The sequence below is a fragment of the Perognathus longimembris genome, chromosome 16 (genome assembly GCF_023159225.1).
Source record: "Perognathus longimembris pacificus isolate PPM17 chromosome 16, ASM2315922v1, whole genome shotgun sequence".
NCBI classification, from domain to species: Eukaryota; Metazoa; Chordata; class Mammalia; order Rodentia; family Heteromyidae; genus Perognathus; species Perognathus longimembris.
This window is the reverse complement of record NC_063176.1, coordinates 58,092,348-58,105,628: the sequence shown is the minus strand read 5'-3', so window position 1 is coordinate 58,105,628 and position 13,281 is coordinate 58,092,348. Positions and strand designations below refer to the sequence as shown.

The 13,281-nt window shown below is 69.9% G+C and overlaps 1 protein-coding gene across 1 annotated transcript; it reads left to right on the top strand.

Moving 5' to 3' along the window:
• Window positions 1-11,188: 11,188 nt before the first annotated feature.
• On the top strand, window positions 11,189-13,045 carry LOC125364568 (basic proline-rich protein-like). Its single transcript, XM_048364162.1, has 2 exons — window positions 11,189-11,580; window positions 11,764-13,045. Exons 1-2 carry the CDS (start codon window positions 11,189-11,191, stop codon window positions 13,043-13,045), a joined length of 1,674 nt encoding a protein of 557 aa, XP_048220119.1.
• Window positions 13,046-13,281: the final 236 nt, after the last annotated feature.

Below are 13,281 nucleotides of genomic sequence, written 5' to 3'. Positions count from 1 at the left end.
GAGCGGAGGACGAGGCGGAGGCCCTGGGTGTCTCCGTGTGCCCCCGCTGCAGGTGACCAGGTGCAGGCACTCCTCAGCAGACCCAGGAAGGTCCACGAGCGCCATCTTGGCGGACAAGCCTCTCTGCTCCTGCATGTTCCCCCAGTGTGGATGCAGTGCGGACCGTGGCAGGCCCAAAGCAGATCCTCCAGACACACTTGGCACACGCTGGCACGCTGGGCACGCGTTCACCCGGCGCGGACGCCGGCTGCTTCTGTGCTCTGGAGCCCCGGCCCTCGCGGTCACCGCGCAGCCCCTCACCCCTTGCTGCCGACGGTGTGCGCCTGGTCTGGAAATCGGGCCGGCACCCCTCCGCGGAGGCCGCCTCGACCTCCCCTCGGGCTTAGGAGGCGGGCCTCTGCCCTCACCGTCAGCGCTCCCTCTCCGGTGCCCCAGCCCCTCCAGGCCAGCTGACCAGCCCTCAGCCTCCCGCCACCCAGGTCGCTCCGATCGCGGAAGGCCGTGGCGCTGGCACAGACCCAGCCCATGTGTCCTCCTGCAGCCGGGGTCGGCCGACGGCAGCCCCAGGCCGCCCTGGCACTGACCAGCCTCCCGCTGGGGGCCTCCAGGTCTGCTGTGACCTCCCAGTGGGGAGCGGTCAGTGAGGACGGGGAGAGGACAGGATCCCTGCGGTCAGTGAGGACGGGGACAGGACAGGATCCCTGCGGTCAGTGAGGACGGGGACAGGACAGGATCCCTGCGGTCAGTGAGGACGGGGACAGGACAGGATCCCTGCGGTCAGTGAGGACGGGGAGAGGACAGGATCCCTGCGGTCAGTGAGGACGGGGACAGGACAGGATCCCTGCGGTCAGTGAGGACGGGGAGAGGACAGGATCCCTGCGGTCAGTGAGGACGGGGACAGGACAGGATCCCTGCGGTCAGTGAGGACGGGGACAGGACAGGATCCCTGCGGTCAGTGAGGACGGGGACAGGACAGGATCCCCGCGGTCAGTGAGGGACAGGATCCCTGCGGTCAGTGAGGACGGGGAGAGGACAGGATCCCTGTGGTCAGTGAGGACGGGGACAGGACAGGATCCCTGCGGTCAGTGAGGACGGGGAGAGGACAGGATCCCTGCGGTCAGTGAGGACGGGGACAGGACAGGATCCCTGCGGTCAGTGAGGACGGGGACAGGACAGGATCCCTGCGGTCAGTGAGGACGGGGACAGGATCCCTGCGGTCAGTGAGGACGGGGAGAGGACAGGATCCCTGTGGTCAGTGAGGACGGGGACAGGATCCCTGTGGTCAGTGAGGACGGGGACAGGACAGGATCCCTGCGGTCAGTGAGGACGGGGACAGGACAGGATCCCTGCAGTCAGTGAGGACGGGGACAGGACAGGATCCCTGCGGTCAGTGAGGACGGGGACAGGACAGGATCCCTGTGGTCAGTGAGGACGGGGAGAGGACAGGATCCCTGTGGTCAGTGAGGACGGGGACAGGACAGGATCCCTGTGGTCAGTGAGGACGGGGAGGGGACAGGATCCCCGCGGTCAGTGAGGGACAGGATCCCTGCGGTCAGTGAGGACGGGGAGAGGACAGGATCCCTGCGGTCAGTGAGGACGGGGAGGGGACAGGATCCCCGCGGTCAGTGAGGGACAGGATCCCTGCGGTCAGTGAGGACGGGGACAGGATCCCTGCGGTCAGTGAGGACGGGGACAGGACAGGATCCCTGCGGTCAGTGAGGACGGGGACAGGACAGGATCCCTGCGGTCAGTGAGGACAGGGACAGGATCCCTGCGGTCAGTGAGGACGGGGACAGGACAGGATCCCTGCGGTCAGTGAGGACGGGGACAGGATCCCTGCGGTCAGTGAGGACGGGGACAGGGCAGGATCCCTGCGGTCAGTGAGGACGGGGAGAGGACAGGATCCCTGTGGTCAGTGAGGACGGGGACAGGACAGGATCCCTGTGGTCAGTGAGGACGGGGAGGGGACAGGATCCCCGCGGTCAGTGAGGGACAGGATCCCTGCGGTCAGTGAGGACGGGGAGAGGACAGGATCCCTGCGGTCAGTGAGGACGGGGAGGGGACAGGATCCCCGCGGTCAGTGAGGGACAGGATCCCTGCGGTCAGTGAGGACGGGGACAGGACAGGATCCCCGCGGTCAGTGAGGGACAGGATCCCTGCGGTCAGTGAGGATGGGGACAGGATCCCCGCGGTCAGTGAGGACGGGGACAGGACAGGATCCCTGCGGTCAGTGAGGACGGGGAGAGGATCCCTGCGGTCAGTGAGGACGGGGACAGGACAGGATCCCTGCGGTCAGTGAGGGACAGGATCCCTGCGGTCAGTGAGGACGGGGAGAGGATCCCTGTGGTCAGTGAGGACGGGGAGGGGACAGGATCCCCGCGGTCAGTGAGGGACAGGATCCCTGCGGTCAGTGAGGACGGGGAGAGGACAGGATCCCTGCGGTCAGTGAGGACGGGGAGAGGACAGGATCCCTGTGGTCAGTGAGGACGGGGACAGGATCCCTGCGGTCAGTGAGGACGGGGACAGGATCCCTGCGGTCAGTGAGGACGGGGAGAGGACAGGATCCCTGCGGTCAGTGAGGACGGGGACAGAATCCCTGCGGTCAGTGAGGACGGGGACAGGACAGGATCCCTGCGGTCAGTGAGGACGGGGACAGGATCCCTGCGGTCAGTGAGGATGGGGACAGGATCCCCGCGGTCAGTGAGGACGGGGACAGGATCCCTGTGGTCAGTGAGGATGGGGACAGGATCCCCGCGGTCAGTGAGGACGGGGACAGGACAGGATCCCTGTGGTCCGTGAGGACGGGGACAGGACAGGATCCCCGCGGTCAGTGAGGGACAGGATCCCTGCGGTCAGTGAGGATGGGGACAGGATCCCTGCAGTCAGTGAGGATGGGGACAGGATCCCCGCGGTCAGTGAGGACGGGGACAGGACAGGATCCCTGCGGTCAGTGAGGGACAGGATCCCTGCGGTCAGTGAGGACGGGGACAGGATCCCTGCGGTCAGTGAGGACGGGGAGAGGACAGGATCCCCGCGGTCAGTGAGGGACAGGATCCCTGCGGTCAGTGAGGGACAGGATCCCCGCGGTCAGTGAGGGACAGGATCCCTGCGGTCAGTGAGGACGGGGAGAGGACAGGATCCCTGCGGTCAGTGAGGACGGGGACAGGATCCCTGCGGTCAGTGAGGACGGGGACAGGATCCCTGCGGTCAGTGAGGACGGGGACAGGATCCCCGCGGTCAGTGAGGACGGGGAGAGGACAGGATCCCTGCGGTCAGTGAGGACGGGGAGAGGACAGGATCCCTGCGGTCAGTGAGGACGGGGACAGGATCCCTGCGGTCAGTGAGGACGGGGACAGGATCCCTGCGGTCAGTGAGGACGGGGACAGGATCCCTGCGGTCAGTGAGGACGGGGACAGGACAGGATCCCTGCGGTCAGTGAGGACAGGGACAGGACAGGATCCCTGCGGTCAGTGAGGACGGGGACAGGACAGGATCCCTGCGGTCAGTGAGGACGGGGACAGGACAGGATCCCTGCGGTCAGTGAGGACGGGGACAGGACAGGATCCCTGCGGTCAGTGAGGACGGGGAGAGGACAGGATCCCTGCGGTCAGTGAGGACGGGGACAGGACAGGATCCCTGCGGTCAGTGAGGACGGGGAGAGGACAGGATCCCTGCGGTCAGTGAGGACGGGGACAGGACAGGATCCCTGCGGTCAGTGAGGACGGGGACAGGACAGGATCCCTGCGGTCAGTGAGGACGGGGACAGGACAGGATCCCCGCGGTCAGTGAGGGACAGGATCCCTGCGGTCAGTGAGGACGGGGAGAGGACAGGATCCCTGTGGTCAGTGAGGACGGGGACAGGACAGGATCCCTGCGGTCAGTGAGGACGGGGAGAGGACAGGATCCCTGCGGTCAGTGAGGACGGGGACAGGACAGGATCCCTGCGGTCAGTGAGGACGGGGACAGGACAGGATCCCTGCGGTCAGTGAGGACGGGGACAGGATCCCTGCGGTCAGTGAGGACGGGGAGAGGACAGGATCCCTGTGGTCAGTGAGGACGGGGACAGGATCCCTGTGGTCAGTGAGGACGGGGACAGGACAGGATCCCTGCGGTCAGTGAGGACGGGGACAGGACAGGATCCCTGCAGTCAGTGAGGACGGGGACAGGACAGGATCCCTGCGGTCAGTGAGGACGGGGACAGGACAGGATCCCTGTGGTCAGTGAGGACGGGGAGAGGACAGGATCCCTGTGGTCAGTGAGGACGGGGACAGGACAGGATCCCTGTGGTCAGTGAGGACGGGGAGGGGACAGGATCCCCGCGGTCAGTGAGGGACAGGATCCCTGCGGTCAGTGAGGACGGGGAGAGGACAGGATCCCTGCGGTCAGTGAGGACGGGGAGGGGACAGGATCCCCGCGGTCAGTGAGGGACAGGATCCCTGCGGTCAGTGAGGACGGGGACAGGATCCCTGCGGTCAGTGAGGACGGGGACAGGACAGGATCCCTGCGGTCAGTGAGGACGGGGACAGGACAGGATCCCTGCGGTCAGTGAGGACAGGGACAGGATCCCTGCGGTCAGTGAGGACGGGGACAGGACAGGATCCCTGCGGTCAGTGAGGACGGGGACAGGATCCCTGCGGTCAGTGAGGACGGGGACAGGGCAGGATCCCTGCGGTCAGTGAGGACGGGGAGAGGACAGGATCCCTGTGGTCAGTGAGGACGGGGACAGGACAGGATCCCTGTGGTCAGTGAGGACGGGGAGGGGACAGGATCCCCGCGGTCAGTGAGGGACAGGATCCCTGCGGTCAGTGAGGACGGGGAGAGGACAGGATCCCTGCGGTCAGTGAGGACGGGGAGGGGACAGGATCCCCGCGGTCAGTGAGGGACAGGATCCCTGCGGTCAGTGAGGACGGGGACAGGACAGGATCCCCGCGGTCAGTGAGGGACAGGATCCCTGCGGTCAGTGAGGATGGGGACAGGATCCCCGCGGTCAGTGAGGACGGGGACAGGACAGGATCCCTGCGGTCAGTGAGGACGGGGAGAGGATCCCTGCGGTCAGTGAGGACGGGGACAGGACAGGATCCCTGCGGTCAGTGAGGGACAGGATCCCTGCGGTCAGTGAGGACGGGGAGAGGATCCCTGTGGTCAGTGAGGACGGGGAGGGGACAGGATCCCCGCGGTCAGTGAGGGACAGGATCCCTGCGGTCAGTGAGGACGGGGAGAGGACAGGATCCCTGCGGTCAGTGAGGACGGGGAGAGGACAGGATCCCTGTGGTCAGTGAGGACGGGGACAGGATCCCTGCGGTCAGTGAGGACGGGGACAGGATCCCTGCGGTCAGTGAGGACGGGGAGAGGACAGGATCCCTGCGGTCAGTGAGGACGGGGACAGAATCCCTGCGGTCAGTGAGGACGGGGACAGGACAGGATCCCTGCGGTCAGTGAGGACGGGGACAGGATCCCTGCGGTCAGTGAGGATGGGGACAGGATCCCCGCGGTCAGTGAGGACGGGGACAGGATCCCTGTGGTCAGTGAGGATGGGGACAGGATCCCCGCGGTCAGTGAGGACGGGGACAGGACAGGATCCCTGTGGTCCGTGAGGACGGGGACAGGACAGGATCCCCGCGGTCAGTGAGGGACAGGATCCCTGCGGTCAGTGAGGATGGGGACAGGATCCCTGCAGTCAGTGAGGATGGGGACAGGATCCCGCGGTCAGTGAGGACGGGGACAGGACAGGATCCCTGCGGTCAGTGAGGGACAGGATCCCTGCGGTCAGTGAGGACGGGGACAGGATCCCTGCGGTCAGTGAGGACGGGGAGAGGACAGGATCCCCGCGGTCAGTGAGGGACAGGATCCCTGCGGTCAGTGAGGGACAGGATCCCCGCGGTCAGTGAGGGACAGGATCCCTGCGGTCAGTGAGGACGGGGAGAGGACAGGATCCCTGCGGTCAGTGAGGACGGGGACAGGATCCCTGCGGTCAGTGAGGACGGGGACAGGATCCCTGCGGTCAGTGAGGACGGGACAGGATCCCCGCGGTCAGTGAGGACGGGGAGAGGACAGGATCCCTGCGGTCAGTGAGGACGGGGAGAGGACAGGATCCCTGCGGTCAGTGAGGACGGGGACAGGATCCCTGCGGTCAGTGAGGACGGGGGACAGGATCCTGCGGTCAGTGAGGACGGGGACAGGACAGGATCCCTGCGGTCAGTGAGGACAGGGACAGGACAGGATCCCTGCGGTCAGTGAGGACGGGGACAGGACAGGATCCCTGCGGTCAGTGAGGACGGGGGACAGGAACCCTGCGGTCAGTGAGGACGGGGAGAGGACAGGATCCCTGTGGTCAGTGAGGACGGGGAGAGGACAGGATCCCTGTGGTCAGTGAGGACGGGGGACAGGACAGGATCCCTGCGGGTCTGGAGCCCTGGGAGGGAGGGCGGGCACAGGTGATGTGTGTCATGGGGGGGGGGGACCCGTGCCTGGGAGGGAGGGCGTGGGAGGGAGGGCTTCTGTGGAGAGGCAGAGGGAGGATTTGTACCCCGGGCAGGAGGACGGGGGTTGTGTGCACACCCCGTCCATCTAGAGCTGACCCCAAGAGTTTCTGGAGTTCCCCAGTGGCTGCTTTCGTAGCAACAGTGACCGTGGCCATTCAAGCCACACAGAGAGAACGGAGGGGGCGAAGCACTGGCCCCCGCCGTGCGTCACCCCCGCGGGCACCTCGGGCCCGGCCTCGGCTCAGCCGACCTCCCCGGGCCTGTGTGACGCAGAGGCGCCGCGTCCAGTCCCTCGAGCCCAGGAAGCCCCGCAGCCCCCCGCCCGGACCCCTCGCCCGCCAGAGCCCTGTGCCGCCCGGCCCGTCTCCGCACCACCGCACCCCGTGAGCAGGGCCCACGGCCCCCGTATCCATAATGGGCCCCCAGCCCCAGCACGCCTGAGGTCAGGGGCCCTCCAGACCCTGCGGGCCGGCAGCAGGGACAGGGCGGGCCCCCACGCCTCGCAGAACCCCCACGGTGCATCAGGATGTCCGGTGCCCGCTGGGCCCCAGGCAGCCTGGCTGGGAGTGGCCGCTGGGGCGGAGGCGCACCCAGTGCGGACTCCGCGCCGCGCCCCTCACCCTCGGCGGGGGGAGGCGCCGAGCGTCCCCCATCGCTCCACGGGAAGCAGGGCCTGGGGGGCCCCAGCCGGACGGGAGGCACCGGGCTCTTCCTGCTGCGGCCTCCAGCTGAGGCGGCGGGTGCCCCCCGACGCTGACCCGGCCCCTGCCCTCCCCCCCATGCAGGAGCCTCCGGTGCCCACTCGGGCCGCCCGCCCCGGGGGTGGCGCCCGCCCCGTGACCTTGCGCTAACCCCGGTGCCATCCGTCAGCGGCCGGCCGCCGGCTCCGGAACACTGCGGCAGCTCATCTGAATTCAAATTACCCCGGAGCCCGCGCCGCGGTGCCAGCCATAACTCAGCGCGCGAGGAGGGGCGTGCGGACATTACCATACATCCCCGCGCCGGACAGGGCTGCTAATGAAAATATCAATCAAAAACGCCGCTGGCTTAATGGTCAATTTAAATTAATTAATTGGGGAGGAGGAAAAAAAAGTTGAGGGGGACGGCGGCGCGGGGCCCGTCTCCGTGGGCGGAGACGCCCGGCGCCCGGCCCGCCCCGGGCGCCCCCACCCCTTCCGGGGAGACCCGCCGGGCCCCGCCGAGGGCCGGGGCGCACCCCTCGGCCCCCCGCCAGCCTCACGCAGCCCACGCACCCGCCGAGCCGCGCAGCCCACGCACCCGCCGAGCCGCGCAGCCTGCGGAAGCGGGGCCCGCGGTCCTGCCGCCCCATCGTCCAGGGGCAGGAACCCCCTCGCCCAGGGGCAGGAACCCCATCGTCCAGGGACAGGAACCCCATCGCCCAGGGGCAGGAAACCCCTCGCCCAGCCGAACCACGGCGCCTGGCGCCGCCAGCGCAGCGGGGCCTCCGCACACGCGCGGGGAGCGCACACACACACGCGGGAGCGCACACACACACGCGGGAGCGCACACACACACCACGCACGCGGGAGCGCACACACACACGCGGGAGCACACACACACACGGGAGCGCACACACACACGCGGGAGCGCACACACACGCGGGGAGCGCACACACACACGCGGGAGCGCACACACACACGCGGGAGCGCACACACACACACGCACGCGGGGAGCGCACACACACACGCGGGAGCGCACACACACACGCGGGAGCGCACACACACACACGCACGCGGGGAGCGCACACACACACGCGGGAGCGCACACACACACCGCGGGAGCGCACACACACACGCACGCGGGGGAGCGCACACACACACGCGGGAGCGCACACACACGCGGGGAGCGCACACACACACGCGGGAGCGCACACACACACGCGGGAGCGCACACACACACACGCACGCGGGGAGCGCACACACACCACGCGGGAGCACACACACACACGGGAGCGCACACACACACGCGGGAGCGCACACACACGCGGGGAGCGCACACACACACGCGGGAGCGCACACACACACGCGGGAGCGCACACACACACACACCGCACGCGGGGAGCGCACACACACACGCGGGAGCACACACACACGGGAGCGCACACACACACGCGGGAGCGCACACACACGCGGGGAGCGCACACACACACGCGGGAGCGCACACACACACGCGGGAGCGCACACACACACACGCACGCGGGGAGCGCACACACACACGCGGGAGCGCACACACACACGCGGGAGCGCACACACACACACGCACGCGGGGAGCGCACACACACACGCGGGGAGCGCACACACACACGCGGGAGCGCACACACACACACGCACGCGGGGAGCGCACACACACACGCGGGAGCGCACACACACCGCGGGAGCGCACACACACACGCGGGAGCGCACACACACACGCGGGAGCGCACACACACACGCACGCGGGGAGCGCACACACACACGCAGGAGCACACACACACACGGGAGCGCACACACACACGCGGGAGCGCACACACACACACGCGGGGAGCGCACACACACACGCGGGAGCGCACACACACACACGCGGGAGCGCACACACACACGCGGGAGCGCACACACACACGCGGGAGCGCACACACACACGCGGGAGCGCACACACACACACGCACGCGGGGAGCGCACACACACACGCGGGGAGCGCACACACACACACGCACGCGGGAGCGCACACACACACGCGGGGAGCGCACACACGCACGCGGGGAGCGCACACACACACGCGGGAGCGCACACACACACGCACGCGGGGAGCGCACACACACACGCGGGAGCGCACACACACACGCACGCGGGAGCGCACACACACACGCGGGAGCGCACACACACACACACGCGGGGAGCGCACACACACACGCACGCGGGGAGCGCACACACGCACGCGGGGAGTGCACACACACACGCAGCGGGGAGCGCACACACACGGGAGCGCACACACACACGCAGGAGCGCACACACACACACGCGGGAGCGCACACACACACGCGGGAGCGCACACACACGCGGGAGCGCACACACACGCGGGGAGCGCACACACACACGCACGCACGCGGGGAGCGCACACACACACACACGCACGCGGGAGCGCGGCCTCCGCCTCCGCACACACACACGCGGGAGCGCGGCCTCCGCGCACACACACACACACACGGGAGCGCGGCCTCGGCCTCCGCACACACACACACACGCGGGAGCGCGGCCTCGGCCTCCGCACACACACACACACACACGCGGGAGCGCGGCCTCGGCCTCCGCACACACACACACGCACACACGCGGGAGCGCGGCCTCCGCGCACACACACACACGCGGGAGCGCGGCCTCGGCCTCCGCACACACACACACACACACAGGAGCGCGGCCTCGGCCTCCGCACACACACACACACACACACACACGCGGGAGCACGGCCTCGGCCTCTGCACACACACACACACACGCGGGAGCGCGGCCTCCGCGCACACACACACACGCGGGAGCGCGGCCTCGGCCTCCGCACACACGCACACACACACACGGGAGCGCCGCCTCGCCTCCGCGCACACACACACACACACACACACGGGAGTGCCGCCTCGCCTCCGCGCACACACACACACACGCGGGAGCGCGGCCTCGGCCTCCGCACACACACACACACGCACACACGCGGGAGCGCGGCCTCGGCCTCCGCACACACACACGGGAGCGCCGCCTCGCCTCCGCGCACACACACACACACGCGGGAGCGCGGCCTCGGCCTCCGCACACCACACACACGCACACACACGCGGGAGCGCGGCCGGGGCCCTCGAAGCCCCCGTGGGCACCGGGAGCCGGGCCGGGCGCTGAGAGCGGGCAGGCCCCAGACAGCGGCTCGGGGTGCAGGGTGGCCGAGGCGGGCTGGGCCCCGGGCGTGCAGGGCGAAGGGCCGGCCCAGCAGATGGGACACGCCCATTCCAGGGCTGCAAACGAGGTGACGGAGAACCCAGGACCCAGCCCCACTGAACCCCCAACAAGACGGCCCAAGACGCTCCCGGCAAGGCACCCAGCGCCCCGCTTCAGGAGGCCTGAAAGGTTCCCCCACACTCACACGCACACACGCGCACTCACACACACGCGCACACTCACACGCACACTCACGCACACACACTCATACACGCGCACACGTGCACACACTCACACCCACACCCACACCCACACACTCAAAGGGACATTTTGCATCCTCAAAAGCAACAGCAGCCCCTGCAGGCTGGGTCCTGGCGCCCACACCCAGGAAAGGGTGCGCCCCACCTCCGGGTAGGGGAGGGAGGAAGAGTGGGGGGGCAGGTGTGTGTGTGCAATGCAGGGGCAGGTGCTGTGCATGGACAGGTGGACAGGTTTCAGAAGGGGGGGCCACCTGGGGCGATGCGAGGGCAGCTGGGCCAGGCAGCAAGCGTGGTGAGGGCCGGGACGCGGGGGACGCGGGGGGCGCGGGGGGCGCGGGGGGCGCGGGGGACGGAGAGGACACGGGGGACGCGGGGGGCGCGGGGGACGCGGGGGGCGCGGGGGACGCGGCAGGCAGGAGGCCCAGGCTGGAGGGAACGCAGGAGAACGAGGCACAGCGGCTCCCCCCCCAACACCTGCCTCGGTCTCCCTCTGAAGCCACATCCGGGTCACAGGCAGCCCCAGCGCATGAGTCTGGAGTCTTGGAAGGGAAGGAGCCTGCGGGCAGCAGGGGGAGGAGAGGCGGGCGCGGGCAGCAGGGCCCCCAGGTCCCCGCGGGGAGGCCGAGCGGGGGCCGGCACCGAGCCGCTCCGTGGCTGCACCGGGCTCCGGCGGGCTGGGCGGCCTCCCCGGCGGCCGGAACCCAGAGGAGAGGCCCCTGGGCAGAGCCTGTGGCCCCCTCAGCCCGGGATCCAGGAGAGCCTGAGTGGACGGCCCTGCCGTCCACAGACGGGGCTCCCCGGAGCCCCCACTCCAGGCTTGGCCTCTGGTCCCAGGACCCTGAGTGGAGTATGGGCCCCGCCTCGGGCAGCCGCCCCAGCCCCAGGGCCCCCAGAGCCCCGTGCCGGTGGCAGCAGGGGGTAAGGACCAGCGCGTCCCCTGACCAGTCCCCTCACGCGCCCCTCGCCCCCCTCCATCTGACAAGGCTGATCTGCCCAGGCCGCCGCCACCGGCCTCAGCTGGAGTCCCTGTTCCCCGGCCTGCTCCAGCCCTCGGGCCACTGATCAGCCGTGACCTGCCTATCGACCCTTGCGTCTCCACAGACGTGACGAGCCACGGTCACTTCTCCAACAACCGCAGATCGATCACCACAGCCTCAGACTACAGGAGCCTGGGGCATCACTGAGCCCACCCAGGCCAGCACCCCCGGAGCCCAGCACGCCAGAGCCCAGCACCCCCGGAGCCCAGCACGCCAGAGCCCAGCACCCCCGGAGCCCAGCACCCCCGGGGCCCAGCACCCCCGGAGCCCAGCACCCCCGGAGCCCAGCACACCAGAGCCCAGCACCCCCGGAGCCCAGCACGCCAGAGCCCAGCACCCCCGGAGCCCAGCACGCCAGAGCCCAGCACCCCCGGAGCCCAGCACCCCCGGAGCCCAGCACCCCCGGAGCCCAGCACGCCCGGAGCCCAGCACACCAGAGCCCAGCACCCCCGGAGCCCAGCACGCCCAGAGCCCAGCACCCCCGGAGCCCAGCACCCCCGGAGTCCAGCACGCCCGGAGCCCAGCACCCCCGGAGCCCAGCACGCCCGGAGCCCAGCACCCCCGGAGCCCAGCACCCCCGGAGCCCAGCACCCCCGGAGCCCAGCACGCCCGGAGCCCAGCACGCCCGAGCCCAGCACCCCAGGAGCCCAGCACCCCCGGAGCCCAGCACCCCCGGAGCCCAGCACGCCCGGAGCCCAGCACGCCCGGAGCCCAGCACCCCCGGAGCCCAGCACCCCCGGAGCCCAGCACCCCCGGAGCCCAGCACCCCAGGAGCCCAGCACCCCCGGAGCCCAGCACGCCAGAGCCCAGCACCCCCGGAGCCCAGCACGCCCGGAGCCCAGCACGCCCGGAGCCCAGCACCCCCCGGGGCCCAGCACCCCCGGGGCCCAGCACCCCCGGGGCCCAGCACACCCGGGGCCCAGCACCCCCGGGGCCAGCACCCCCGGGGCCCAGCACCCCCGGAGCCCAGCACGCCAGAGCCCAGCACCCCCGGAGCCCAGCACGCCCATAGCCCAGCACGCCCGGAGCCCAGCACCCCCGGAGCCCAGCACGCCCGGAGCCCAGCACCCCCGGAGCCCAGCACGCCCGGAGCCCAGCACGCCAGAGCCCAGCACCCCCGGGGCCCAGCACCCCCGGAGCCCAGCACCCCCGGAGCCCAGCACGCCCGGAGCCCAGCACGCCCGGAGCCCAGCACCCCCGGAGCCCAGCACGCCAGAGCCCAGAACCCCCGGAGCCCAGCACCCCCGGAGCCCAGCACCCCCGGAGCCCAGCACCCCCGGAGCCAGCCACGGGCTCGGAGGCAAAGGTGCCTTGGCAGGAGTCCGGCCCGGCCCGGCCCTGGCTGAGGCCAGCACCTACGTCCACGCTGGGGCAGAGGGGCCTGCACACAGGCAGAGCCAGCCGAGCAGGGGTTGGAGAGGACCAGGCCAGAGGAGCTTTAGTCGTCCCCCCTCCCCTGGCTCTTGCCCTCCCCACTGGTCGGGGCAGCCCGCGGGCCCTCATTCAGCCGGAAGCCCCTGGGAAGCCATGGAGGCTGCGTGGGCTCTGGCTTACGCCTCAAGGCCCCCTCACGTGGGCAACT

Bases quoted from the DNA above. Each gene is read 5' to 3' on its own strand.
- LOC125364568 (XM_048364162.1), top strand. From the start codon at position 11,189: ATGAGTCTGGAGTCTTGGAAGGGAAGGAGCCTGCGGGCAGCAGGGGGA. The intron at 11,581-11,763 runs GTAAGGACCAGC...GCGTCTCCACAG, and splicing joins CGTGCCGGTGGCAGCAGGGG to ACGTGACGAGCCACGGTCAC.